Below are 26,026 nucleotides of genomic sequence, written 5' to 3'. Positions count from 1 at the left end.
CCGTAGCTTGTCTCTTCTTGTTTCGACCATATTGGCCTCCCCGCAGACCACAGACGCCGTATTGCAAGCCGCCTGCTTTTGGGTTTGCCCGTCTCCCATGTGCATGTCATCATGAGGCCTACATCTTGGTTGATGGGACCTCGGATCACGTTACGTAGTTGTCGTCAGCGGCTATGACCGGCGCCATCTCGCAACACCGTCATCTCGAAAAGCACCGCATCTTCAAATCTTCGCCATTTTAGTCGACTGTAGCCACATTTTGCATAACCCAGCCCTTGGCGACATGAAAAAAAGTCTTCACGTGAGACCTTATTGGCAGCGCCTCGGACGAATCGAGACCCAGGACCTGGAATCCTATTCCGCCGTGGAGGCGAAGAGGGGTAACCAGCTCGTTGCTCAAAATACGTCTTGAGATAGCCTGCAGGACCCTTAAGCTACATAGTTCATCTTGGACCCTGTATTCATCTTGCCTTCGTTTTCATAATTTATCTTCCGATTTTCCACCCCATCGTGCATATTACGCTCTTCCCAATCAGGACGACTAAAGTAATCACTGCAAATGCCACCACCGTCCCGCTGCCCCTGTTAGAGTCAGCTATGGATGCGTTCCCGTACATTGCACCCCATCTCAAGTACTCGGGACTGACCAGGCAAGAAAGAGAAGGAATCGCACCAAAAGCAAATCTCAAAGCCGCAAACATGAACCAAGCTAATTCACCCGGCACCAATACGGCGCAAATGGACCCTATCATAACCGCCAGGAAACACGAAACTATGAACAACCGCAGCTATGCCATACCGTTTCCTGGCAGTTTGAATAATTCCGAAGATGACCTCCAGCCCTTTCCAGACCCTGAGGTGTCTTCGCTTCCTCTGGATACAAAGCCCGGTGCACGAATACACTACACGTACTATCCAGCATCAAAGCCCCATGCCAATCACCCCAACCCATTTTCGCAGACGCTTATTGTCTTTCTTAATGGGCTAGTAATGCCGAGAAGCTCCTGGGACCCTACGATTCGAAGTTTTCTGGAGAAGAGAATCGTTAGTCGGCTACCATATCCTGGTCTATTGAGTTACGACAGATATGGGCAGGGAGATTCAGATCCCGACCCGGACGACAAAGACCCACCACCTTCACACGGCCATGACGCCATATCCGCGGTAAAAGCACTGAAGCAGTTTACGCTGCAAATATGGCGCGAGCATCTAGACATCAACAAACCCACGCGGTACCCCTGTTTAATCTTCGTGTGCAACAGCATCGGCTGCGCGCTCGCCCGCCTCTTCACACAATGTTACCCAGGTACGGTATCGGGCCTGCTCTTCCTCGACAGCATCATGGCAAATTCGGATTACCAAGACTTCTGGCCCAACCCCGATGCGCCAGACTTCAACCCACACACGCTCCCCGATGGCGTCACCGAAGATGAAGTGCGTGCGACGCGGGAAAAGTACAGGCGCATGTTTCACCCCGACGTGCCGAGTCAGGAGGGCTTATCACGACAGAATCTGCCGAAGTTGCTCCCGCACGCGGACGGACCGAAATTGGAGGGGTATCTGGGAAAAGGTCCTTACCTCACCGTCGTAGGCCATGATTGGGAAACGTTTGCGGAACAATCGTGTACGTGTTCATGACGCAGTTCTTTTTTCCTCTTCTAGCCTATTGTTTTGACAAGAGACTAATACTTTGCTGCAAATATAGACACGGGTAGTCTTAGGACTCCAAAGATTCTCACTATGACTTATGCCAACCCCGCTTGGCGGCGCTACAACGAAGGCCTTTGTAGGATTACGGACGAAGGCAAGGCGATTGGGCCCATTACGGCGGTACGATGCGGCCACTTTATTCACCAGGATGATCCCAAGTTTGTGAGCGACGAGATGGTTAGTCTGCTTGATCGCGTGGTCAATCGCGTGCAGCAAGTTAGTAAGAGAGAGTGAGTGGGGTAGGGTGGGGTTGTAACTTTAATATATGCCCATGACAAAGTGTGTGTAATGGTGGTGGAGATGTGTTTGCTTGTTTATAGCTGGATTGGCATATATTATGCTACAAAGCATGGAAAAGTCCTTCCCATTCCCCGTTTCCATCCGTTAGCCTATGACATTTCTCCCATATCTGCGCAAAGAACGCCTCCCATATGTACATGAGTACCTTCTCTCGATATACGTAGGTGCGAGAGAGCTATCAATGTATTCCTGTGACTCCGTCAAATGCCCATCCATCATTCCTATCCGATGCTGGCCCGTCCCGTCGTCGCCTTAAGAGGCCCGACCGTGTAGCTGCATAGGAGCCGGCATGTTGCATATCCAAAGCGCAGCTGGCGTTCTTGATCAGAGTGTCGTACCCGATCGTCTTCCTTTCCTTCAATGTAGCGGCGAGCTTCAAAGCTCATAGTCGCAACCCTGCTGTTCGTAGCGCTGGTATCCAAAACGACGCCCAAAGACAGCCCAGTATACGCCAATCATGCGTCCATTGTAATGTATCCCACATTACACTCAGAATGTTTTCAGGTTTCAGAAATCGTCCATGTCGCCCATGAAGTTATCGTCATCCTTGTCCTTGTCTTGTGTTCTACCCCTCTCCACCTGTGAATGAGTCACAAAATCATCGTCTTCGTCTTCATCTTCAACCTCCTCCTCCTCCTCCTCCTCCTCGTCTTCGTCTTCCTTCTCTTCGAGTAGAATCCTCTTCTCAATGTCGCCCAAACCCGCCTTGTTCGCGGCCTGCATCCTCACGCTCAGTGGGCGATTCTGCATGTAGCTCTCCATGTAACTTGCGCCCAGACTGCTCGGGTAGCCGTAGCTGCCCACCTGGTTTACGTCATCGACGCCCGAGCCGTGCAAACCGCCTACGTAAGTATTGAAATTTGGGTCTTCGTCGGCGAGCTCGTCGCTTTCGAGTTCGGCGGATGTGGCGGTCGAGTTGGGGTAGATGGGCTCAGAGCCGGCGGTTTCTGGGATCGACTGTGCGTGCTGGCTCATAGGTGGCAGATCGAAGAATGAGCGTGTTGCTGTTTGCGCGGCGGTGAAAGATATGCTTGGGGAGCGCGGAGAGGGCGGTGAGTGGTCGGCTGCAATTGAAATGGGTGCTTGAGCTTCAGAGAGCGCTTTGGTTGCTGAGCGAATCGCATTGGTCATTGGGAGTGGGAGGCTATGGTGGACGGCGTCGCGGTGCTCGAGATAGACAGGTGTCTCTGGTGTCGTGAGGCGCGGATCTATCAAGTCGTCGAGAGAGGCGGTTGAATTGGAGGCCGATGTAGCTTCGCTGCTGGGTGATGTGAGAGGCGGCTCGTCGACAGTATCTGCTGGAAGGACAGTGTGGCCGTCGATAACCAGACTGACTCTCTTGCGGGAAGATCGCGACCGGGGCGTGTCCTTGTGGCGCAGGGCTGACTTCTTCATGGTGGAGCGCTTCGACTTCCTCGCTGCTACTGCTGCTGCTGCTGCTGTTGCTGCTGTTGCTGCTGTGTCTGCGGACTGCTTCTCTTTGACGGTCTCTCCCAGTGCTATGCCATCCATGTCCCTAGGATCCATCCTGGGCTTCCGGTCCTCTTGGGCGTGCTCGGCATCTCTCGATGCGCCCGCCTCGGATATGCTCGGTGCGCTGTAGGCACGATGCACAATCTCGGGCCTCGACAACTTCTTCTTCTTCTTCTCGGGCGACGTGTCGCGTGCGTCGAGTAGTGGCAGGAACACTGGCGTGACTAAGCCATAGAGCTCCTTCTCCCGCTTGTGCACCTTGGTGTGCTTCTTCTGCCTGGTCCTCTCTTCGGGCTCCGGGTCTGGGTCAGGCTCAGACTCCCTCGGGTCGGGCGACGTAACAATGTGCTCAGCATTAGTAGTGCAGGTGCCTTGGGCAGAGGCTGATTGTTGATCGCATTCCATTGAGCGGTACCGGTTAACAAGCTAGGCCCGAATCAGCCACCTCGCACGCATTGTCATCAAAGAAAGGCAAATGGATGGTACCTCTTGCTCATGCTGGCGCAGTTCTTGCTGCTTGGCCCTAATATAGTGCTGAATGTCCTGCTCGAGCTGCTGGCGCCTCAGCTCGACACTGCGGGCCAAGCCATCCAATTGCTCTCTGGTGAAGCCTGGGACCTCGGCCAGAGTCGGGTCGGCGTTGAGAAGCATGGACTGGGTTTTGAGAGTATGTGAGTCTTCTGATCGGCGGGATGGGAGCCGCTTTGGGCGAGTGCCGGGCACACAACTTTGGGTCCTTTCTGTGGTTATATAGAGCGGGAATTGTTATGAATACTTGGCGGCACCTGAGCAGCGTCAGTCGCACTCATGGCGGGCGGTTATATGCAGCGCCGCCTGCGATTGTCGCAGTGGCCCGTCGCGTACCTGGAATCGGAGACTGACGCATTCGGAATCCAACGGGCGATTGGACGGGAGCGAGGTCACAGGACTGCTTTGCTGTGGCTCACGCCAGGCAACGGCAACGGCAACAACAGACGCTCACGCGGACGGGCGGCGGCAACACTCGCGGGCGTACGGGGCGGAGAAAGAGGCAAAGACAGGACTCTAGATTCTAAAATCTCTGCTGTCCTCCGACGGTCATGAGGGGCACGCCGCCCATGGATCCCATCTGAACGCTTTTCACTCTGGTTACTATCAAACACCCGCTTTGCCTCTTCAGACCGGTAGTGCCGTGGGGCTACTCAAACGCGTGCAGAGATCAACGGCTCTAGAAGCGTTCGGCGTCGACATAGCCAACCTCGACGCTGCCACAACACGCGTACACGCCCCGGCTCTCTCCAGCCGCCAGCACACTGAGCCTGTGTGCGCTTTCCATCGCCTTAGCCGTCAAGACCCCCACTTTGCGCCTGTTATCGTCCTGTTCACATGCTCCCGACCAGCCAGCGTGAACGGCTGGAGGGGTTCCCCGATGCAACACTCGGTAGCGAACGTGCACCCAGCTCTACCGATCAATCTCCGCGCTACGGGGCTTTAATTTGCACGTGCGCCAAGCCTTCCGTTATCATGGCATATCACGTGTTGTGGGTCCTTCACTTTATGCGTGTGAGAGAATTAATCTCGTTATCATGTCTCTCGAACCAGGCGCGACTTCCGTCAGACATACACACGTAGCGTGGCCCCCTTTTTAGGCTACGGGCCGGTGACAGCTAGCAAGCGTAGTTCGATCTAACAATCAATCAAAAGTAAAAATAGAGGAGAGTACCTGGTTAGCCTCCAGCAATAGTTCGACAGCTAACCCCTGGAAACTGCAAACATTAGCGCGTCAGAACTGGCACGACATCACGAGACTTGAGCAATATATTTCCAGTAGGAATTATGGGTAACTAGACATGTTTGAAATATATACCGTGATTGAGAGGTTCTGGCATAAACTAGATCTACTTGAAGATGAGTCTGTTTTATACAAAGGTGACAAGACTCCCATGGCTTTAATCTTGGTAACAGTCGCCCTGAAGCACGCTTTTCCCCGTTGTATAGGATGCAATACAATTACTCCGACCACAGTCCTAGGGTCTCAGTTCCATGACCAGCTGGCTCTGTCTTGCTAGTAGCCCCGATATAAACTGTTGTAGACATGGACAATGTCACTAGGTCTGGCGGCGATTTTGCGCTCATCACTTCGTGCTATAACCGCCACATTCGTCTATGGCGCGGACGAAAGATGGCCGAGCATGGATGAATGAGGCCATGAGGCGTCTCCAATGCGCGTCTTGGCGAGTGTTTTCTTCTTTGCCATCCGAAGGGTTTTTTGTGAAAATCACCCCCCACACCCTCAGTCGCCGCTCTCTTCTTCTTTTGCCTTCTCTTCCTCCTCTGCCTTCTTCTTGTCCTCCCATTTCTGCTTTTTTTCCAGAAGTTTTTGCAGGTTTTTCGCGCCGTTGAAAACACCATATGTCTTTGCATTACATGCCGCACATGTAGGATCCTTTCGGTATCTCTTCAAAGCGCACGCCTCGCAAAAGTAGTGGCCACACTTGGTTATGATGGGGGTCTTGTACGGCTTCTTGCAAATGAGGCAGGCAAATGGTATCTTCTCCAGAAGCGCAAAATCAATGCCATCTTCATCCTTTTCTTTGTTATCCTTGTTCGCAGAGGCGACAACGGTACCTCCTGGCTTTTTGCCCTTGGTGGACATTTCCCACTCGCGATCCAGCTTCCAGCCGGCCGCATAGTCCTCACGGGCGTGGAGGAACTTGCAGTTGTCGCCGAAACCACAGAAGCCTGTCTGCTTGTAGTCCTTGCATACATCTGGGGTGTAATCTGTCACGGTGATTGTGCGTATATTCGTTGATGCTTTCATGGGCCCTACTTGGCGATTTGGGGCGTCGGGATTCTTCTCGATGAACGTCGTGGGTTTGGTTCGCGTGGTACCGAGCAGATTCTTGGAGCTGAGAGCTTCATCGGCATCCTCTTCGTACCAGTTGGATTGCTTGGTCGCATCATTGCTTGCTTCTATTACTGCCGAGCGATTCGCGGCGTATTGGGTCGTGCCCTCTACTTCTGGCTTGATTTGCTGATCTGTTGTCGATGCTTTGAGCGCGTTGCTGTTGACCTTTCGCCGCTTCACTACGCGCCCATCTTCGCCTTCAGCCTCTGACCCGGACGAGAAATCTGAATCTGAGTTGGGAGGTGGCGGCGCGACTTTGCGGGGCGCAGCTTTTGCTCCTCGCTTTTTGAATTTGACTACAGGTGTGTCCATGGTGTAGGCCGGGGTCGAATGAAAGGCGGTTGGTAGTGAGTGAGGTTGGCGTGGGACTGAGCGTGTAAACTTGCACCAAACGTGTGGCTGAGAAATCACAGCACGTGACGTAATCTGGGGAAGTGGCGCAATGGATTGGGTCATCTCAGCGCGTCGGGAGATGCACCGAGATCATCGTCAAGTAATTTGGAGCCGTACTTCAGTACCTCCAACAATGCCATGGTTGTAGCGTTCGGGCCTTTGGGTTGGGATTTGAAAGTGGCGCGGTAATGGCAGGATATTCGGCGATGCTCGTCCTAGCAGCAGTCGGACAAAGACGTGAACCTGTGTATACACAAGTTGCAAACATGTGCATCCCAGTAGCACCACTGGCCAGACTGAGAGTACCAATCTGTATCAACCACCCCTTTCATGCCTTCAAGATATCCCTGCTATCAGAGAATGTATGGTACTTGTGGTAATGCGGCGCGCGCCTCGGAATCCTTCTGATCCAATCGCGTACACAAACCGCCTTCCTCGGCCTAGCAGTGGTGAGGGGCCCGCTGCACGCCTACGTAGTCAAATGGAGACGTGCATCAAGTGCGCAGCTGCTGCGGCTGGCGCGAACCTACGGTGGGGTACATGAACCTGCACCTCTATTGATGTTGTGGGTGCACCTCTGGCTTGCTTGAAAGCGTGAAAGCGTCAACGCGCACGGTCGCTTCATTTCGCTCTCTGCACAACATCATCCGCGCTCTCGTCGTCCCTCCTCCGTCGCCTCTGTCGCCCCTCCAGCCCGTTCGGCATTCCCTTGTTGTTTCTTTTTCGTTGTCGTTCCTGGGCTCTGCCTGGTAATGCGCCTTTGCTTCTTTTCTCTAGTCTGACCCCTAACGCCATCGAGCACCAGCACCAGCAGTCGCCGTGCTTCCCTTTGCCTGCCTGCGCGTCATCCTCCACCAAACGTCTTTGTGCATTCCGGCCTCGCCCTGGCTGAGTGAAACACACAAACGACTCTGCTCACTGCTACCACCGCACGCATCCACCCCTTTTCGCCGCATTCCGCGCTCCTTGATTGCTCCTTCACCACACCTACTACCTACACGCCAAGCCACGCCACGCCCGCTCCTATATCTATCTCCCCCGGCTCCGTCGAAGCGAACGAATCTACGCGGGCAATGGGACTGTAGGACCACACGATTAGCGACACCATGGCGGCAGCAAATCCTCCGCCGGGCGCGCTCTCGGTGGAGCACCGAAATGGCTCTGACCCGTTTCTCATGGCACCGCAAGACAACCACCGCCAACGATACTCGGCCTTTGATAATTCGCAATTTTCCCTCTATCTCAACGGATCGCCCATGCAAGCAAAGCGGGCCCTGCAAGCCCATTTGGCCGAGACGACGCGCCGATTGCAGGAAACATCGCATCTCGGTAATGCGCTCGTCCAACAGCGGAAGGAGCTCGAGGACAAACTGCAGGAGGTCGAGCATCAACAGGAGGACAACGACATCGGGCCCGAGTTGCGCCAGCGACTGGCTGAGCTGGAAAAGGAGTTCAACGAGGTTGGCAGGGAGACAGCTCGTGCTTTTCTCCCAAAGTCCCGCGTGCCCAGCGGCGAGACGGACGCGATCGGCGGCGCTTCGATCTACTCCAGTGAATCCGTCGCCTCGCCTACCAAAGTGAGCGTCCCGTCGCGAAAGCAGAGGAACCAGCAGCCGAGCCGCATTAATGATATCGCCCTGGCAACTGAAATCTCTACGTCTCTCCTTTCTCAACTCAAGGAGCTCCAGGCTGTCCTGCTTGAGAAAGATGAGGCCCTCAAGGCGGCTGATCTTGACAGATCTCAACTGGAAATTGAAGTTGAAGGCCTGTCTCAACGTCTCCGTACCCTAGACGAGAGCGAGTCGCGACTCAAGGATGTCAACTGGAATCTGGAAACTCAAGTTCGCGAGTCGGAAGCGCAATCCAAGGCGGCGGCGGATAAGGAACACCGCCTCAATCATGCGCTCAACCAAGCTCGCTCAGAAGCGTCAACACTGGAGAGGGAAGTTGAGGAGCTGAAGCAAATGTATTCGAAGCTCAACGACGACCATGTCAACAAGACCAAGCAGCACGAGACAGAACTCTCCAGTCTCCGCCGTAGTGCCGCCATGGCTGAGACTGAGAAAATTGCAATGCAGCGCAAAGTCGAAGAGCTCACATCCAAGAACCAGGAGCTGGCAAAGGCTATTTCGTACCGTGCAAGATCTGAGGAGCGTGGCCATGACGACAACTCATCTGGCGATGATGATGGTGCAAATGATGATGATCGAACTCCAGAGCACTCGCCTCCCGTATCTCCAGCCAAGGCTACTCCCCGTCATGGTCAGCTCGAGTCGGAGACCTTGAAGCACTCGCTCCAGCACGCTCACCGCATGATTCAACAGCTCAAGAACAACATCCACCGTGAAAAGACCGAGAAGATAGAGCTGAAGCGCATGCTTCAAGATGCCCGAGACGAGCTGGACACCACGCGCTCTCTGGTTGGACCCGGCAGTGCCACTAAGCGAAGGAAGAGCGATAAGGAAATGTTCAAGAAGCCCGCTCGCCCCGACCGTCTTGGAGCATACCGCACTGGCACACAGGAGATTGTAGAAGATGTCGAGGACGACGAGTGGGAGGAGCAAGAGAGTGTGCTCGAAACTCCAAGTCGGCCTCCGCAACAATCAGGCTCCGCACCAGTATTGGTTCCGGTTGGATCTAGGACTGTTGCATACAATGGGTTTGAGACTGCCAACGAGACATCAGATGCTGCTTTCGAGACCGCCAACGAACGCGACGGCATGACAACAGAGTCAGATGCATTCCAGACCGGGGCCGAGACGCTGGACGAAGACAGCAGTGACCAGCTGACCGAGACCGAAAGCCCTACCAAGGCTGCTACACTTCGTAGTCGACCATCGATTGCGAGTGTGAATCGCATGAACTCCTTCCGGAGTACAGCATCTGCTTCTGGTGACGAGGATGAGATCAACTTCAGGACACCCATTCTCCATAAGAATTCTCGTTTGAGGTTGAGGCCGAGGGACAGCAGCACCCGCAGATCAACACCAAGGGGCGTTCCAGACATGTTTGTCGGCACACCGCCAGGGTCGAGAGATTCTCCTGCTAGCTACATCAGCAGCAGCAACGAGAATACTCCTGCTCAAGGCAAGAGCCTCTTTGCGGAATTGAATGACCTCAGTGGGGACGACGACGACGGCAGCTCTGTCGAAGGTACACCCAGCCGATCCAGTGTGGTGTATGCAGGTCACTCTTCGCCAGATATGCCGAGAAAGCCCATGCTCCAGAAATCAGCCATGCACTCTGACATTTCAAGACCGATGATGGTAGACTCAGGCATGATGACTGAACCAGATGTTCCGCAGCCCGTTACACTGTCTTCAATTTCTAGCCAGACTACGGAACCTCAGCCTACACACCTACCGACATTGCAAATGTCCTCCTTACATTCACAGGGCACCAGTCCACGAGCTCCACCTCGTCCCGATCTCCGTGTCTCTTCCATTTCTTCTCAAGGTACTGACCCCAAGCGTGCGGTCCCGCCTACTCTTAATTTTTCAATTGTTTCCGGTCATACCACGAGTCCACGCGCTCTCAAGGTACCTCAGCTGGCTGTGTCTTCCTTGTGCGCCCAAGGAACCGAGCCACGAGCTCCTATCGCACCGTTACACGCGTTTTCTTCATTGCACGCACAAGACACAGCACCGCGAGCGGTACCTGTTACCCCCTTAATTATGTCATCGGTGTCTACCCATGCCACCGAGCCTCGACATGTTACTCCCCCATCCCTTGGCCTGTCAGGTTTCTCCGCACAAGGCACTGAGCCTGTTGTGCCAGTGGTGGAAAAGACAATCGCTCCTTTACTAGGAATGTCGTCTGTCTCTCACCAGACTACAGAACCGAAAGAGCCTTCTGTATCGAATCTGTTGATTCCAGGAGCGTTGTTGACATCTGCTATGTCCACCCAGTCGACGGTTCCCAAGGAACACAGTGAGGCCGAGTCAAGCGTATTTGAGTCCAAGTCAGTCTCTGATGAGGCCTCGCATACACCTGTGCAAAGCTCTCACGAAAAGGAGCAGCATGTACCTCTTCGGGTGTCCAGTCTGTCTGCTCAAGCGACTGAACCCAGAGATGTGCTGCAGAAGCAGGCGCCGTTGATGCAAATGTCAATTCTGTCATCTCATGCGACCGAGCCAAGAGAAGTACCGCAGAAGCAAGCTGTGTTGCTGCAGATGTCAAATGTATCATCTCATGCGACCGAGCCAAGAGAAGTACCGCAGAAGCAAGCTGTGTTGCTGCAGATGTCAAATGTATCATCTCATGCGACCGAGCCAAGAGAAGTACCGCAGAAGCAAGCTGTGTTGCTGCAGATGTCAAATGTATCATCTAATACGACCGAGCCTAGAGATATCCCCCGGCCAGCCCTGTCGGTGTCCTCAACAGCATCAACACAGGCAACGGAACCGCTCGCGCCAAGCCGAGAGAAACAACAGTTTTCTCTGGTTTCGTCACATGCTACGGAACCTTTGATGCCACAGCTGCCAGTTCTGCAGATGTCCGGCTTCTCTTCTTGGTCTACCGACCCTGTCGAGGTGCCTAAAGCAGCCCCAAGACAATTATCCCCAGTGTTCTTCCAGGGATCCAGCCCTGTAGAGCCCTCAAGACCTGCACCTCCCTCATTCTCTGTGTTTTCATCACAGACAACTGAGCCGATTGCACCAAAAGCATCGGCTCTCGCGAGCTTTTCAAGTGTAACCGCCCAAGGCACTGAGCCTGTGCAGCCGATACAGCAGACGCCGCAAGTATCGGCCATCAGCGCTTTGCAGACGGAGCCCGTGGATGCTTCAGGCTCTGTCCACCAGTTCTCTGATGTGCGGACTGTTCATGATAACCAACCTGAGTCTCCAACGCTACCAGCGTTCCTTCCGTCTCCAGCACCTCGTCCGTCCACGGCAAACCGTGTTGAGATTCCTGCCATGTCATTATCTTCTCTCGCTACTCAAGGCACTGAGCCATTATCGCCGTCAAGACCTGTAACTGCCCAACGAGCGGTTGTAACGTCCTCGACAACTACTGCTTCTCAGACGGAAGCAACGGAGAATCAGGATTCGACTATGCCTAAGCTCAGCTATTTGAATACTGTACAGCCTTCGAACAGGGGTACCTCTTCCGAGACATATACTTCCCCCACTGAAAGCAGAGATGCTCGCGTCCCTCTAGGGGCTTTGAGTACCAATGCCGTACTTAAGAGACCCCGGGCACCAATGGCCGACGGTGGCACCCAGACCATGGTGTCTGCTGAGCAAATCGACAAACTGCTGCTTGCCCGTAGCCAGCGATGGAGTAGTCTCATCAACACAGCTGCAGTTGAGAGGGCTCTGTCAACCCCCGAGTCACCCACTCGGAGAGAGGCAAATGAGTCAAATCGGAACCTGAGACGTCCTGGTAGCTCTGGAAGTATGCGTTCTCGCACTGCAACGCCGCCTCCGCTGCCTTCAGACCACAGGGAAGCTATTGCTGCAGCATCTCTTAGGCCCATGTCTCCGGGGAGTCTAGGAACAATGGGACCACCCTCAAAGCCGGCGTCGGCCTATAAGAAACGACCGCACACGCCTACTATCAAGACAAGCAGCAACACCCTCACCCCCACACCCAAGACTGGCGGAACCACGCCCCGGGTGCGTCGACAGTCACATCGAAGTGGAGCATCTTCACCACTCAGCCACCGATCATCATTGTCTTCATTCACCTCTGAGCTGGATCAACGCTTCAATATACCGGGCGGCCCATCGTTTGCCGCAAATGAAATACCTACCGGTGCCACAGATAAGCGCATGATCCAGGCGATTACTCAAACCATGATCGGCGAGTACCTGTGGAAGTACACCCGCAAGACTGGGCGTGAAGGCATGTCTGAGAATCGCCACCGACGTTTCTTTTGGATTCATCCTTATACAAGGACGTTGTACTGGAGCGACCGTGACCCTCAAAGCGCCGATAAGTCGACACTGAAAGCCAAGAGTGTAGCTATCGAGTCTGTTTTCGAGGTTGACGATCCCAACCCTCTCCCTCCTGGGCTTCATCAGAAGAGTTTGCTTGTCATCACGCCTGGCAGGTCGATGAAGTTTACCGCAACCACGGGTCAAAGACACGAGACATGGTACAATGCTCTGAACTACCTATGCCAACGAGTCGAAGACAGTGGAGAACAGCCAGAGAAAACGGTGCCACCGGTGCCACAGCTGGAACAGGAGAGGGAATCAAAGAAACAGCCCTCTGGAGAAATTGATACCGAGTTCAACGCCGGATACGGAAGCATGTCGCGACAGACGGGGCGTTCTAGAGCATCATATGCCATTCGACACGAAGCTTCTCGCGAACACACTCAGGTACCCACGATCCGGCAGTCAACTGTGAAACAGCATCGTGCATCGTCAATCGAGCCGCCGGCCCACGGTTCTATCGGCAGGTTCAGCATGCTCCGTCCTAGCGTGTCTGCTATGCGCGGATCATTTGCTAGCCGTCGCAATAGTAGGACTGAATCAGCGACGTACGAGGAGCCCAGTCCTTCGGCTCTCGAGCTAAGCCGTGACATCTACGAGCACGTGCAAGAACGCGATGAAGACTACATCATGCCTAATGTCCGAGCGTGCTGCGATGGTAAGAAGGCCGAAAACCAAATACTGTATTCAGACTAACATCTGCAAAGGAAAACATGATGTTGCACATCTCCACCAACATACGATCAAAGCTCGACACTCCAGCGCCTCTGTTTCCAAGCCGTCACTGTTCTCCATGAGCTCACGCGCACAATCACGAACGGAATCCCGCACAGAATCTCGTACAGAATCTCGTACAGAGTCCCGCACAGAAGGACGTCACGAGATGGAGACGGCAAACTATGGAGCTGGTGCCTAAACTCCCTCCTACACCTACAAGCATTCCTTTACTACCCCTTGTGCTTGTGTCGACGACACAGCACTATACTAGTCAATGACTTGACTGACAGTCTTTCTTTCCTTAGCATTATCCATATCTCTTGGGGATCGCCCCCATTTTCCTATGTATCTCTCAGCTCATCTTTGGGCATTCGGACGTCACACTTCGGTTTGGATTCGGATTAAACAACAGCAAACCAATACTAGATGTGGGTTGAAGGAGCTTTGGGCATGGCGTTCACGGATTAAGCATTGCCTATTGGATTTGCGCAGCACGCTCGACTAGGGGTGGAGCTGTACATTGAGACGACCTGACGCATGCCCTTCGGACTAGAATCCGACTTCATTCCATTCGTCTAGACTCGTTTCTCAGAACGTTTGTAATTCGGGCTTTATATTCCCTACTCACTCTGGAGTTGTCCTGCCAGCTTTGTTCTCCTATATTGTTAGCATGGTGGTGTTAGATAATGTATTACTCGCTGTTTGAGGCGCATGTTGACGGCCAGCTGTTAGATTGATAGGGGACGAATCAATAAAGACGTAAATTGGAAACATGACAAGTCGTGATGTTGATGCTTATGACTCAGTAGTAGTAGTAGTAGTAGACTTCTGGTAGTTCATGATGGATCGGGGACGAACAAGGAAATTCCCCGTGGGCTACCGTGGATAAGAAATTGCTTATGCGGCAAGGGTAGGCACGATCTGGGGCCAAGCTGGTGAATCTAGGCGAACAGCAGGTTGCTCATACAACTGTGAAGTGGGTTATGATAGCAAGTGGGCTTGGATGTATGAAGTTCATGCATGTTGATGGGCGCCCCTTGGCCAGAACGCCAAGGTGCGCCGTGCGTCACCCACAGGTACTAGCGGTTGAAACACCAAACTTTCGCTCCAGCCTACGCGTTTGCCATTTTGTTTCCCCCCTCGATCACACCAACATCGCCAATCGCGAATCACGGATTCTCTATCAAACCTTTCTTTCTGCGACTGCGGGCAGCTTCCTGTATATTTAATAAACTTGCGCGCAGCGCGACCCACGCTTAATACGAATCACCGCGACAGGGGAGAGCGCGACACAGCACCCTACGTGCCCCAACATCCAACACCAACACAAGACACATCAGAGCCACTTTCCAGCCACGCTTGACCTCCCATTAAACCCATTCATCACACCGAGACACAACCGCAACAATGGCACGAAACTCGGAGAAGGCGCACTCGATGCTCTTCCGCTTCCGCGCAGCTCAAGCTGCCGAGGCTGGAATCATCGACATCTCACGCACCCGCCGCCCCAAGCTCATCACAGCCGTCAACCAGATCCCCGTGTGCGAAAAGTGGCGCGGCCAGGTCCTCAAGGAGATCTCGCGCAAGGTGACCAAAATCCAGGATGAAGCCCTTTCAGACTACCAAATCCGTGACCTCAATGACGAGATCAACAAACTCATGAGGGAAAAACACATGTGGGAGAGCCAGATCAGGAATCTGGGTGGGCCTAATTACATGAGAGGTGGGCGGGTACTGGACGAGGAGGGACGCGAGGTTCCGGGAGGAGGCAAGGGATACCGATATTTTGGACGAGCAAAAGACCTGCCGGGTGTAAAAGAGCTGTTTGAGAGGCAGAGCAGACCAGAGGATGACATGGACAAGGGCCGCGAGAAGAGGAGCGAACTCAGGCAAAAGGTGGATGCGGGCTACTATGGCTACAACCTGGACGAAGAGGACGGCACACTGCTCGCATACGAGAAGGCGAAGGAGAAGGAGGCATGGGATAACTTCATGCTACTCGACGACGATCTCACCGACAAACCTAGCAAGGCGCAGAGAGAATGGATGGAGATACCAGGCGACGCGGGTGATGGCGTGCGGTGGCGCGTACCCACACTCGAAGAAGTCAACAACGAGCTCGTGGAACGCAGGCGAAGGAAGCTCCTCGAGAAGCTCGGCTGAAAGCTTGATTGCACATACATTTCCTTTGGAGTTTTGCTTTGGCGGTATAACACTACTGTACAATAGAACAGACTGCGAAATTTCCACGGGCAGATTTTTCTTCCCTGTTGTCGCGAGGGAGAATACAAGGGTCGTAAGATTGATACCCACCCTTCTTTTCGCCGGGTCAAGCGGTTTGCGTCAAAAAGAAGCCTACATATGTATATCAGGGTCATGCATGGGCTGGAGGACATGAGCAAGAGCAAAGTCCGCAGTATAGAAAGCATGTGCGAAACGTTATAGAATAATACTCGTGCCTGTGCTTAATGCGAATCGAACGAACTATGACAGTGAAAAGGTGCTTGGGTATCTCTTATTCGTATATGTTTTCGGTCTAGAGTAGTCCTTCATCCATGTGCCCGTTATTTGCATACACGACGCTTCTTCATTCCTCCTGTTCCCCATTGCCTACAGAGAGCGCGTTCGTCTTGCACATATGTGTGTACTGTCCCACGTCATACCAACGTGCACCCAGTCTTTCCTTTTTTGCTTGAACGAAGAAATCACCTTCGTACATTCAGCTCTTGATGAAAAGTGTCGTCCACTACCAAGCTTTCTTCCACAGCTCAAGTCGTAAACAAGGTATCTTCCTCTCTCAGATACTCGCCAATATCCGCTTGTCTAAACGTCACAATACCCGTAGGATCCAACTTGCGCGCCTCAGCCGTCGATCTCGCACTTACTCCGAATCCCTAATATCGAAAGTCAGCCCAATTCCTCTCCCCTCAATCTCTCTCGCCCAACTTACCAGCGGTGTATCATTCATACTCAACACCACAACACCCTGATGTTCAGGACAGTCCTCGCTCCACCTCCCCACGTGCGCCTTCAACACATTGCCGCCGTACAAAAATGGCATCTCGCCATTCTGCTTAACCCAGACCTTGTAGCGGGCGTGCGGGGCGATTACACTGAGCGCGGTGATATGGAGGCGGAATTTTCCTGTTTTTGTGAATTTCCCCAGGCAGATTCCTAGACTGAGGAGGTTGTCGCGGGCGACGCTTGTGGCGAGGTTGGCGAGGGATTCGCGCACGTAGTAGCAGCGGGAGCCCTGGAGGTGTTAGATTGGTGAATGGTGGATTTGGGGTTTTTGGAGGTTTTGGAGGGAGACGAGGTGTTGCAGATGGTGGTGATATGGAAGGGCGCATAGCTGTGTCCACTGGGCTACTTACCTGTACGCGGAAGACATTGCGATCGTTGCCGCCAGTTGGGTCGGCAATGAGGTTCGATATACCTTTTCCGCAGTATGTAGCGAGTTTCTCGAAGAGGACTTTAGTCTCTGGTTCTGTGAGGGGACGCATCTTTGTGTATTGCGGGCAAGTTTGAAGCTTGGTATAGATTTGGATGGTCTTCGGCGCAAAGTCGTAAAGTTCGAGATTCTCTGCCTGTCCCCGAAGAAAATGTGGAGCGGAAAAGCGGCTAGTCTCCGCCCGCCGGCGTCCTACCGCCAAAATTTCAGAATTGTTTGCGACGGACTCAAACACGAGAACACCAATTCCGTTCCCACTTCTATATATCCGGTTTCTCTGGATATTTTCTCTTTTGCGAAATCATGTCCCGAGTACCGGCTCCGAAGAGAAGAAGATTGTCGCCGCCGGAAGATGGTGCGCGTGCGAATGGAGCGACAGAGGACCACAAGGCAAAGTTTCTGAAGAATGCGGCCAAATGGGATCTTGAGCAAGACTATGAGACGCGGCCGCGCAAGCTGAAAAAACAAAAGGAGAATAAGAGATTACCAGTCAAGACGACGGAAGGATGGGTAGCGGCGGCGCCCACGGCACAGGATGTCAAGGACGAAGAGTCGGATAGTTTTCTAGGATCTGGAAGCGAGAATGAAGAAGTCGCCGATTCGGACGTCGAAGAAGTTGAGGAACAGAAGCCCAAGATACCCGCGCGGCAACAGATACTCGAGGCGAAGGAAGAGCTTGCCAGGATAGCGAGTTTAGTCAATGAGGACCCGGAGGAGCATATTGGGGCGCTCAAGACGCTGCAGGCGCTTGCGGACTCGGAGAACATTACGGTCAAGAAGCTGGCACTAGCGACGCAAGTTTCCATTTTCAAGGACATCATTCCAGGGTACAGGATACGGCCGTTGTCGGAAGAGAAGATGCAAGAGAAGATTTCAAAGGAGGTCAAGAAGCTACGGCAATTTGAGCAGAAGCTGGTTTCGAGTTATGAGGCATACATCAAGCATCTAGCAAAACTGGCAAAATCCAGTGGATCGAACAACGAGCAGATTGCTAGTTTAGCAACTGTTGCTATTAGTTGCGCCTGCAACTTGTTGAACTCGGTACCGCACTTCAACTTTCGCGGAGAAATACTAAAGATCTTGGTCGGAAAACTAAGCATGAGAAAGGTGGATGCCGACTTTGTGCGATGTAGGGAGGCGATGGAGTCGCTGTTTGAGAACGACGAGGATGGCAATGCTGCGCTGGAAGCTGTCACCATGCTCACGAAGATGATGAAGAGTCGGAATTACCATTTCGATGAAAGTGTGCTGAACACCTTCTTACATCTGCGACTGTTATCCGAGTTCTCCCAAAAAGCTTCCTACCATTCCGTCGACAAGGCGGAGCAACCAATGGTCAATGGCAAGAAGCTAAAGCAGAAGCGCGAGTTCAGGACGAAGCGGACACGAAAAGAGTTGAAAGAGAAGAAGGCAATTGAGAAAGAATTCAAGGAAGCAGACGCAGCTGTAAGCCACGAAGAGCGCGACAGGATGCAAGCCGAGACACTCAAAATGGTCTTTGTAGCCTACTTCAGAATCCTCAAAGCCCGCTCTCCAAAGCTCATGGGCGCCGTGCTAGAAGGTCTGGCACGCTACGCACACCTAATCAACCAAGACTTCTTCGGTGACATCCTAGAAGCCCTACGCGACATCATCGCAACCGCCGAACTCACAGCCGCCGCCTCCATTGAAGAAGATGAAGACGCCTCCGATGACGATGACGACAATGAAGCCCCGGACCGTAACCTTACACGTGAATCCCTACTCTGCGTCATCACCGCCTTTGCCCTCCTCGAAGGCCAAGAAGGCGCCAAAACAGCATCAGCACTCAAACTAGATCTCAGCTACTTCATCACCCATCTCTACCGCACTTTGCACCCTGTAGCCCTAAACCCAGATATCGAACTCAGCTCCAAATCTCTCCATCTCCCGGACCCCAATGCCGCAACCTCGCATGCCGACACGGCCAAAATTAACGTCCAAACTACCATTGTTCTCCTCATCCGGTCGCTATCCTCTATCCTTCTGCCTGCTGCTTCCATCCGCGCCGTCCCGCCCCTGCGCGTCGCTGCATTTGCTAAACAACTCATGTCCATCTCGCTGCATCTGCCGGAGAAGTCGTGCACGGCGATGTTGGGACTGCTCAACCGCATCACAAAGACGCATGGCAAGAAGGTGGCGCCGCTGTGGAATACAGAGGAGAGGAGAGGCGACGGTGTGTTTGATACGCTCAAGGCGGAGATTGAGGGTAGTAATCCTTTTGCCGCGACGGTTTGGGAGGGCGAGATTCTAAGGAGTCATTTTGCGCCTAGTGTTAGGGAGGCTGTTGGAGGTGTGGAGAGGAATGTGCTTGAGGCTAGTAAATAAGGGGTATTGTTGTGGAGGGTGGGGGATGATGGGTAGGGCGTGGTGTTGTGGGTGCGAATATACTCGTTTGTTACCTTCGCATAGATGATATGTCGCGATGTAAAATGAAATAGGCATTCAGGGCTTCCTGGTTGTTGTACCAAGCCGAGTTCCACTACCCTTATTTCTCTATTACACAACGTTACTAAGTATGAATACTCCCATTCGCTGAAGTAGTGAAGACGTTTCTCAATCATACTATTCTCATGTTGTACTGCAGTGGGCTACTGAATTCTCGGTCCGCTAATTGTTAGCGTGGCTTGTACTTTGTGCGGGGTGCAGTTTTAGCGGCATCTAGACATCGAGAGAATTGAAAGTGTCACATGGTAGCGGATGTCCCAGCCTGGTGTTCGGGTCGGATAGGGCTGGAAGGGGTGCAGATAGTTTTGGTAGGTGGGATAAGTCTTAGGGTTAGCCCCTAGGTAGTATATACGATTCTTTAGCAACGATGTGGATCCGGTCAAACCCCGAAGTACATGTGATAGAGTGTCAAATGTCGCTTTGCATAGCGATCGTTCGGTCACAAACTGGAACTAAGAGGTCAAGGTCCTAACAGGATGCCACACTTGCATCTCTCGAGTGCCTTCAAAGATCTAAAGGAAGACAAATAATACGGAGTTCCATTACAGCTTCGTTCAATTGGTGTATTGAATCTGGAAGCCGTATGCACGTCATCGAATGGTTGCGCTTTCCCCGCCTCGAGCTAAGGTAAAGTCTTGCTCAGCCCCAACACCCATCCACTCACACTATCCACACACCACTTCAAAAGACGCTCTTGTAAAGAGTATTGCCAAGGACTGGTAAAGTTTGGAATATGGTCCGATGATTTCTCTTTCAGCTTGAGCGTGTCTGTCAGGCTGGAAGACCCGATTGAGACATCAAGCTGAGAAGAAGCACGGTGTTAGTTAGATCGCCTACATGCGCCTCCGCACGCCTCAACGCCGTAGAACCAACAGCTGAAAATGGATGCGACGCATTGCTAGTGTAGACTTACGAGAAGCCGAGCCATCTAGATGTCTGAGGTTCAAAGCAAGTCGATTACAACTGCCTAAGTAGTAAATAAGCATACAAATGGATCCGTGAACCACTATATGCACTAACGTATCATTTCGCAATATTCACGTTACCTTTCGGGTACACTACATGAGGCAACATGTGAACGACTTCCAAGAGCACTTCATTGATGGCGGCTGTTATCTCCACCTACGGCACGCTAGGCTGCGCCCACGTTACTAGACGCCAGAAAAAAGTCGACTTCGCTTTCACAAGAATCCAGCACTCATGGTATTTATCGTTCCTCTCCGCTTCAGTGTGCTGTTGCGTTGCCCATCGTTCCCTTCTCATCTGTCTTGTCTACATACACAACCCAAAGATTTTTCGGGGCATACAGAGTAGCAAAAATGTCAACAACAGATCTTCATTCGAACCAATGGTATCGGATGTCAACAGCAGATTCTCCAACTCATTATTTCTCTTACGAGGCCATAGCCGGTATCCCTAAGGATGAAAAACAACAAGGCACGGAGTGGCAAGTGCTTCGGTTCAATTCTACAGTCTGGGTGATACGCTCTCATCTTGGTGGAGCCGACAGCTACCTAGGTGCTTTTGTGAACAGCAACGATACTGAATCACTCACCATGGTTAAAAATGAAACGTTGGATGACAGTGTATATTGGGAAATCACGTCATGGGGCGACGAGTTTTGGGCTCTTTCCACCTATCCTACGCTTGGAGAGCATGACGTCTATAAGAGACAACAGTATACGACGACGACGTCGATTTCAGAGCCTATAGAATCGGCCGAGTTCAAATGGTCCTTTAAAAGTGTCTCTTTCATCAATGACGCTGCTTTCTCTGGCATATATGTAAGGGGTGCTCTGAGCAATGGCAGATGACAGTACTAATATTCTCTCAGTTACCAGATTCTTCGATGACAATATCGGATATCTCCGCTCTGGCTTCTGCCACCGCTGGCGTAACATCTTTCTCTTCCGCCACCTCTTATCCAACATCTCCTGACAATACCGCTCCGCCCGGAGGTTATTATACGTACTCTCCAGGGCTCTCTTTTACTGTCAAAGCTGCCATTGGCGCTGGGATCGGCATTGCAATACTCATCGGACTCATCCTTCTGGGCTTTTGTCTGCGTCGGAAACGAAATCAAAGAAAAGCATGTGAAAGTTCAGAACCGGAGGTACAGAACCACAAATTCCTGCCTTCCACCAATAATGATCTCAAGTACAACACCGAGACCGTTTACGAAGGACCATATAACAATGTTGAGTTGGACGCCCCGGTATACTATGATCATAAACCCGCCACCGCGAACGACTACAAGATATCAAACAGCAATGTCGCTCTAGCAGCACCGACAGACCTCAAACCAAAGTATAGTACCGCGGAAATTCACGAGTTGCCACATGGCGATGTCGCATCAGAAGCGCAGTTAAACCAACGTCCGGCTGAAATGCCCACTGTTGTTTATCAGGCCAAGCATGAACTTGAATAGCGTATGGGACACAGCTTTGGTTTTATCTTTGTATTGCTTTGGTAATAGTTGTGAAGACGAGGAAATTAATGCCAGCAGCCGACATTTGGTTAGCCTCTGCAGAGATGGCGTGTATTTGAAGAGCCTCGTAATGACTTCGACACGCCATCGGGGTTTAGTCACAACTAAATATCACAATTGAAATATTGATACCGAACGTTATCGGTGTTCCGACTATGACCCACTTAGATTCTGGACCTCTTTCACAGCTTATCACATCTTAAGGTCTTTCGACCGCCGCCACTGGTGAAAATCGTCAAGTACGTACTCACAAACGAACTCCAATAACCTCTCGATCCGCGACACCTCCCCAACTTCGTCTCAACATCATCCTTACGGCACTCTCCCTATGGCCGTCAGAGTAGTTACTCGGCTTTTCTTGCCGGATCGATCCTCGCCGTATGCGAAAGAGAGCTTGGAGCACTTTGTTCGTAACTCTTGCTAGCGGGATACATTCGGAGGAGCTAAACTAGCGGTGTTGGTATCAGGGGTAACCACTTAGGGAAATCATGCTATTTCAAGGCTTGGTGCTGATCATCCCAGAGGAAATTCCGGCAACCTGGTAAGACATGAAGATCGCCGCTTGTGTAAGGAATGATATTTCCACAACAGAGACTCTTGTTTTCCAAAGTCACAGAGCTCACACCCAAAAGACCACGTCGCTCCATGCGCCTTTGCGCTTACGTGAGAACACGAACAGCCAAGTCCTCGGTGGTACCTCTGCGGTAAGCACTGATCGCTAAAATGATGTGCATCCAGTTAATCAGCGCGTGCACAGAATGCTCCGGGCACCCATGAGGTAAGTATAATCTAACTCCCGTTTGCCGAAATGATCGCCGTGTATTTCGATAGTTGCTTCCAGCCTTCCACATGGTCCCGGGTAAGGCACATATCGCGATAGGTCCTAGCTTCGGTAAACTTGTCAATCAACAGACCCCTCTCGTATACAAAGACCTGCTCGTATTCTTTGGAAAGCATACATACGCGACCTTTGTCATTCGATGATTGAGAAGAAAGGAGCACAGCCGTATGGCTCCCAACAAGACATGTTGATCATTGATAATGGACATGAGAATGCCATGTGTCCGAGAGACCTCCGGCAGGAGATTGAGAGATTCTTAGGCTAAGGTAGAGAGCAAGAGGAGTGAGCGCTTCATCTTTTTATTTTTAGCCCCGTACCCCCGTTTTTACGAGGTATGACATACCGGTACATATATATCGTGTTGGTATCCCCAATTTATTTTTCCCGTACGTGTGATCTGGAAACTGAGAGAGACAATAACAATTAAAGCTCTTGGCCCGTTAACATCTGTCGTCGTCCCTCCGTTGTTATTTGTTATTCGTCATGGCACCTACCAACCTCAGGGCGTTGTACGCCCTCCTTGTGTCGCTATCGCTACTATCTGTACTCTGTGCCGCAGGCCCAGTGGAAGACCTACTCGCAAAATGCCGCCCCATCATGGATGCGCATGTCGCAAAGTCGCAAACATGCACAAAAGATAAAGTCCAAATACGACGAGAATGGTAAACATCCCTCTCTCTCGCACTCCCCAACGCAACTCTACCTAACAAACCATATAGGGGCGACCTCCCCGTCTCTAACAGACACGCCTACATCAACGCCGTAAAATGTCTAATTAATCGCCCATCTAAACTCCGAGACTGTCCCGGCTGCCGGAATCGCTACGACGACTTCGTAGCCATGCACATGAAAAGAACGGGCGACATCCATTTCACAGGAAGCTTTCTGTCTGCTCACAGACTTTATACCACGGCATTCGAGCACGCGTTGCAGACCGAGTGCGGATACAATGGTACACAGCCGTACTGGAACTGGGGCCGATTCGCAGATAACATAGACGCAAATCCACTGTTCGATGGGAGTAATAGTAGCATCAGTGGCCAGGGCCAACACCAAGAACATCCGTCTAATCGCTGGAGGCCGGCGGGCAAGGGAGGCGGGTGTATCGCTAGTGGGCCGTTTGTAGGATTGCAGGTTAACCTGGGGTATGTTTCTCTCCCTCTCCCTCTCTTTGCAATCTTTTTCTTTCTTCCGCGAGGACGCTCTGAATGAAATGGCGACAAAGAGACTGACATCTTCTAGACCCATAGACCTTGCGGATGGCGCGGATAAAATACCCAAGAACTCTCGTCGAGACGGCCTGGGATATAACCCTCGCTGCGTCAAGCGCGACCTGACCAGCTACCTGACCACTCGGTTTACCCATCCCCAACAAATCGCCGATTTCATTACGAAGCACAAGGATATCAAATCGTTTCAAGACGACTTCCAGGCTTTCAATGGTATGCACTCGGTAGGGCATCTGACGATTTCAGGGGATCCGGGCAGTGATATGTATGTCTCTCCTGGAGATTTGTAAGTAAACTTCCCTCTCTTTTTGTACACCTTTCCATGCCACGGCAGTGGTGATTTGAATTTCGCTAACGGTGAGCGATGGTAATAGACCTTTTTGGTTTCACCATGCCATGGTTGACCTCGTTTGGGCCCTTTGGCAGTGTCAGGACTTTGAACACAGACAGCAGGTTATGGCGGGTCCTGCACACAGGGACGGTCCTGGACCTCAACAGACTCTGAATGATACGATTGATTTCGATGTGGTTAACATAGGAAGGCCTTATAAGCTCAAGGAGCTGATGAGCACAGTCGATGGGCCATTTTGCTATCTGTATGAATGATTAGCGAATGGGAAACCCTTAGTATGCACGGCAATATTAATACTCAATCATATTTAATGCTAGAGCTCACCTTCAATTCACGTCAACACAAAGAACACGCCCGTGAACAGATGAATAGAAAAATAATGTATTGATGGTCCTCAGATTAGCTCTCCTGCTGTCCTCAGAAGGAACCTCGTCTATTCCCCATCAATCGGTCTTTCAACCTCTCAACAAGCAACAGTCGGGCTCCTCAACTCGACTTTGGCTTTAATGCCCCCACAGGGACATCATCACTGGACCCCTTCTGCCCGTCTGTAAACGAGACTGTGAAAGCTACCCACCTAAACAGCACCGCTACCTGGACCCACTAGCCCCAACGACAAAGACCACGCATCCCCACACTCAAGGCGCTCGGATTGAAAACTACGTGTCAGTCATCACAAGCGAACTCGTCCTCCAAACCAGTAGGCAAGGTAGCACGGCGCTTCTAACCTTTTACTTTTTCCTCAATGCGCGGTGGGGAAGGTCAGGGCCAGGGTCCATGGTAAAGGTGAACCCAGTAGCATCGCGAAACCACCTACGACCATCGCGGTGCAATGATGGCCTAAGTGATATGGCTGCATCTAGTATGATGGCGCACTCCCTCTGATTTCCGTTCTTGTTTGTCATGCAGTGCGACGCAAAAGATGATTAGTCCTTGGCATCGCCTTGTGACGGAGGTTTCTCGTTCACTGGGATCTAGGCGTGTTAGCTTCGGTTTGATCGCTATAATCACGCGCTCAAGTAGAGCATATAGAACAGTACTGGAGACTCGACGAACAACTTGTGGGTACTTACTCGCTGCTCAGGTTGTGGGTAGTGAGGGAAAGTTAGTCGCGCAGGCAGCACCGAAGTAAAGCAGGCGCGAGATCACGGGACACGCTAATGGCACGCTAGTGACGTAAGCGTTCACAGCCCAGGGCACCTTTCCACACGATTCGACATCAGTGCCAAACATACCCGAATAGGAAGGACTGACAGGGGCCTTCTATAGCCCCACAGAATGCGGGATTATCTTCTAAGTATATATACCGTCACCCGAACCACCTTGAGTTCTACTTCCAAAGTTGTCCACCGCTTGTCATCCATATCAACAAGCACCGAAAATGTTGGCAACACGTCAATGCGCTCGATGTAACCAGTAGAGCATAACAGCGTATATACATTCATTATAGATAAGAGCACCCAACATCATGGCCGCTTCCAATACCTCCATGTAGCCAGGCCACCTAAATTGGATGCTAGAGCAACCTCAACCCAACTCCGTTTGCTTTCATCGACAGTCTGTGAGCGCAACTATGCATAGAACTGTTATTATGGGCGGAGACACGACAACGGGTTTGACAAAATAATGGTGTAGTTTTGATTCTAGTCGATATATGTTAGGTGGAGTAGTGTGACAATATACTAGGGAATGAAAAACGATATGCGTGCCCCTTTCCCGACCGCTTTTTCCAATAACTCCATCATCCAACCCTGTACAGCGACGTCCAGTCATTCGC

The 26,026-nt window shown here is 51.9% G+C and overlaps 10 protein-coding genes across 10 annotated transcripts; 6 read left to right on the top strand and 4 right to left on the bottom strand.

The window, feature by feature from the left end:
• Positions 1–597: 597 nt before the first annotated feature.
• On the top strand, positions 598–1,944 carry PtrM4_130860 (MhpC, hydrolase or acyltransferase (alpha-beta hydrolase superfamily); the record flags this gene model as incomplete). Its single annotated transcript, XM_001941114.2, has 2 exons — positions 598–1,624; positions 1,706–1,944. The coding sequence occupies 2 exons, from the start codon at positions 598–600 to the stop codon at positions 1,942–1,944; spliced, it is 1,266 nt and encodes a 421-aa protein (XP_001941149.1).
• A 573-nt stretch (positions 1,945–2,517) lies between these two features.
• On the bottom strand, positions 2,518–3,405 carry PtrM4_130850 (Tymo-45kd-70kd multi-domain protein; the record flags this gene model as incomplete). Its single annotated transcript, XM_066109006.1, has 2 exons — positions 2,518–2,589; positions 2,740–3,405. The coding sequence occupies 2 exons, from the start codon at positions 3,403–3,405 to the stop codon at positions 2,518–2,520; spliced, it is 738 nt and encodes a 245-aa protein (XP_065960998.1).
• Positions 3,406–3,909: 504 nt separating this feature from the next.
• PtrM4_130840 (uncharacterized protein) lies at positions 3,910–4,134 on the bottom strand (the record flags this gene model as incomplete). Its single annotated transcript, XM_001941113.2, has 1 exon — positions 3,910–4,134. One exon carries the CDS (start codon positions 4,132–4,134, stop codon positions 3,910–3,912), a length of 225 nt encoding a protein of 74 aa, XP_001941148.2.
• A 1,021-nt stretch (positions 4,135–5,155) lies between these two features.
• On the bottom strand, positions 5,156–6,682 carry PtrM4_130830 (RING and CCCH-type Zn-finger protein; the record flags this gene model as incomplete). Its single annotated transcript, XM_001941112.2, has 2 exons — positions 5,156–5,228; positions 5,934–6,682. The coding sequence occupies 2 exons, from the start codon at positions 6,680–6,682 to the stop codon at positions 5,156–5,158; spliced, it is 822 nt and encodes a 273-aa protein (XP_001941147.2).
• A 1,187-nt stretch (positions 6,683–7,869) lies between these two features.
• Positions 7,870–13,621, top strand: PtrM4_130820 (Smc, Chromosome segregation ATPase; the record flags this gene model as incomplete). Its single annotated transcript, XM_066109005.1, has 3 exons — positions 7,870–8,917; positions 8,981–13,363; positions 13,413–13,621. The coding sequence occupies 3 exons, from the start codon at positions 7,870–7,872 to the stop codon at positions 13,619–13,621; spliced, it is 5,640 nt and encodes a 1,879-aa protein (XP_065960997.1).
• Positions 13,622–14,829: 1,208 nt separating this feature from the next.
• PtrM4_130810 (pre-splicing factor ISY1) lies at positions 14,830–15,585 on the top strand (the record flags this gene model as incomplete). The annotated part of the gene is made up of 1 exon (XM_001941110.1): positions 14,830–15,585. One exon carries the CDS (start codon positions 14,830–14,832, stop codon positions 15,583–15,585), a length of 756 nt encoding a protein of 251 aa, XP_001941145.1.
• A 605-nt stretch (positions 15,586–16,190) lies between these two features.
• Positions 16,191–16,925, bottom strand: PtrM4_130800 (ribosome biogenesis protein NIP7; the record flags this gene model as incomplete). The annotated part of the gene is made up of 3 exons (XM_001941109.1): positions 16,191–16,316; positions 16,373–16,675; positions 16,797–16,925. The coding sequence occupies 3 exons, from the start codon at positions 16,923–16,925 to the stop codon at positions 16,191–16,193; spliced, it is 558 nt and encodes a 185-aa protein (XP_001941144.1).
• Positions 16,926–17,176: 251 nt separating this feature from the next.
• On the top strand, positions 17,177–19,219 carry PtrM4_130790 (NOC3; the record flags this gene model as incomplete). The annotated part of the gene is made up of 2 exons (XM_066109004.1): positions 17,177–18,593; positions 18,738–19,219. The coding sequence occupies 2 exons, from the start codon at positions 17,177–17,179 to the stop codon at positions 19,217–19,219; spliced, it is 1,899 nt and encodes a 632-aa protein (XP_065960996.1).
• A 1,439-nt stretch (positions 19,220–20,658) lies between these two features.
• Positions 20,659–21,767, top strand: PtrM4_130780 (uncharacterized protein; the record flags this gene model as incomplete). The annotated part of the gene is made up of 2 exons (XM_001941107.1): positions 20,659–21,123; positions 21,174–21,767. 2 exons carry the CDS (start codon positions 20,659–20,661, stop codon positions 21,765–21,767), a joined length of 1,059 nt encoding a protein of 352 aa, XP_001941142.1.
• Positions 21,768–23,151: 1,384 nt separating this feature from the next.
• On the top strand, positions 23,152–24,503 carry PtrM4_130770 (Tyrosinase domain containing protein; the record flags this gene model as incomplete). Its single annotated transcript, XM_066109003.1, has 4 exons — positions 23,152–23,330; positions 23,388–23,813; positions 23,911–24,162; positions 24,272–24,503. The coding sequence occupies 4 exons, from the start codon at positions 23,152–23,154 to the stop codon at positions 24,501–24,503; spliced, it is 1,089 nt and encodes a 362-aa protein (XP_065960995.1).
• Between the last annotated feature and the right edge of the window lie 1,523 nt (positions 24,504–26,026).

This window comes from Pyrenophora tritici-repentis, chromosome 7 (assembly GCF_003171515.1).
Source record: "Pyrenophora tritici-repentis strain M4 chromosome 7, whole genome shotgun sequence".
Lineage (NCBI taxonomy): Eukaryota > Fungi > Ascomycota > Dothideomycetes > Pleosporales > Pleosporaceae > Pyrenophora > Pyrenophora tritici-repentis.
Note: the sequence above shows the minus strand (reverse complement) of the source record. Positions and strands in the feature narration are given on the sequence as shown.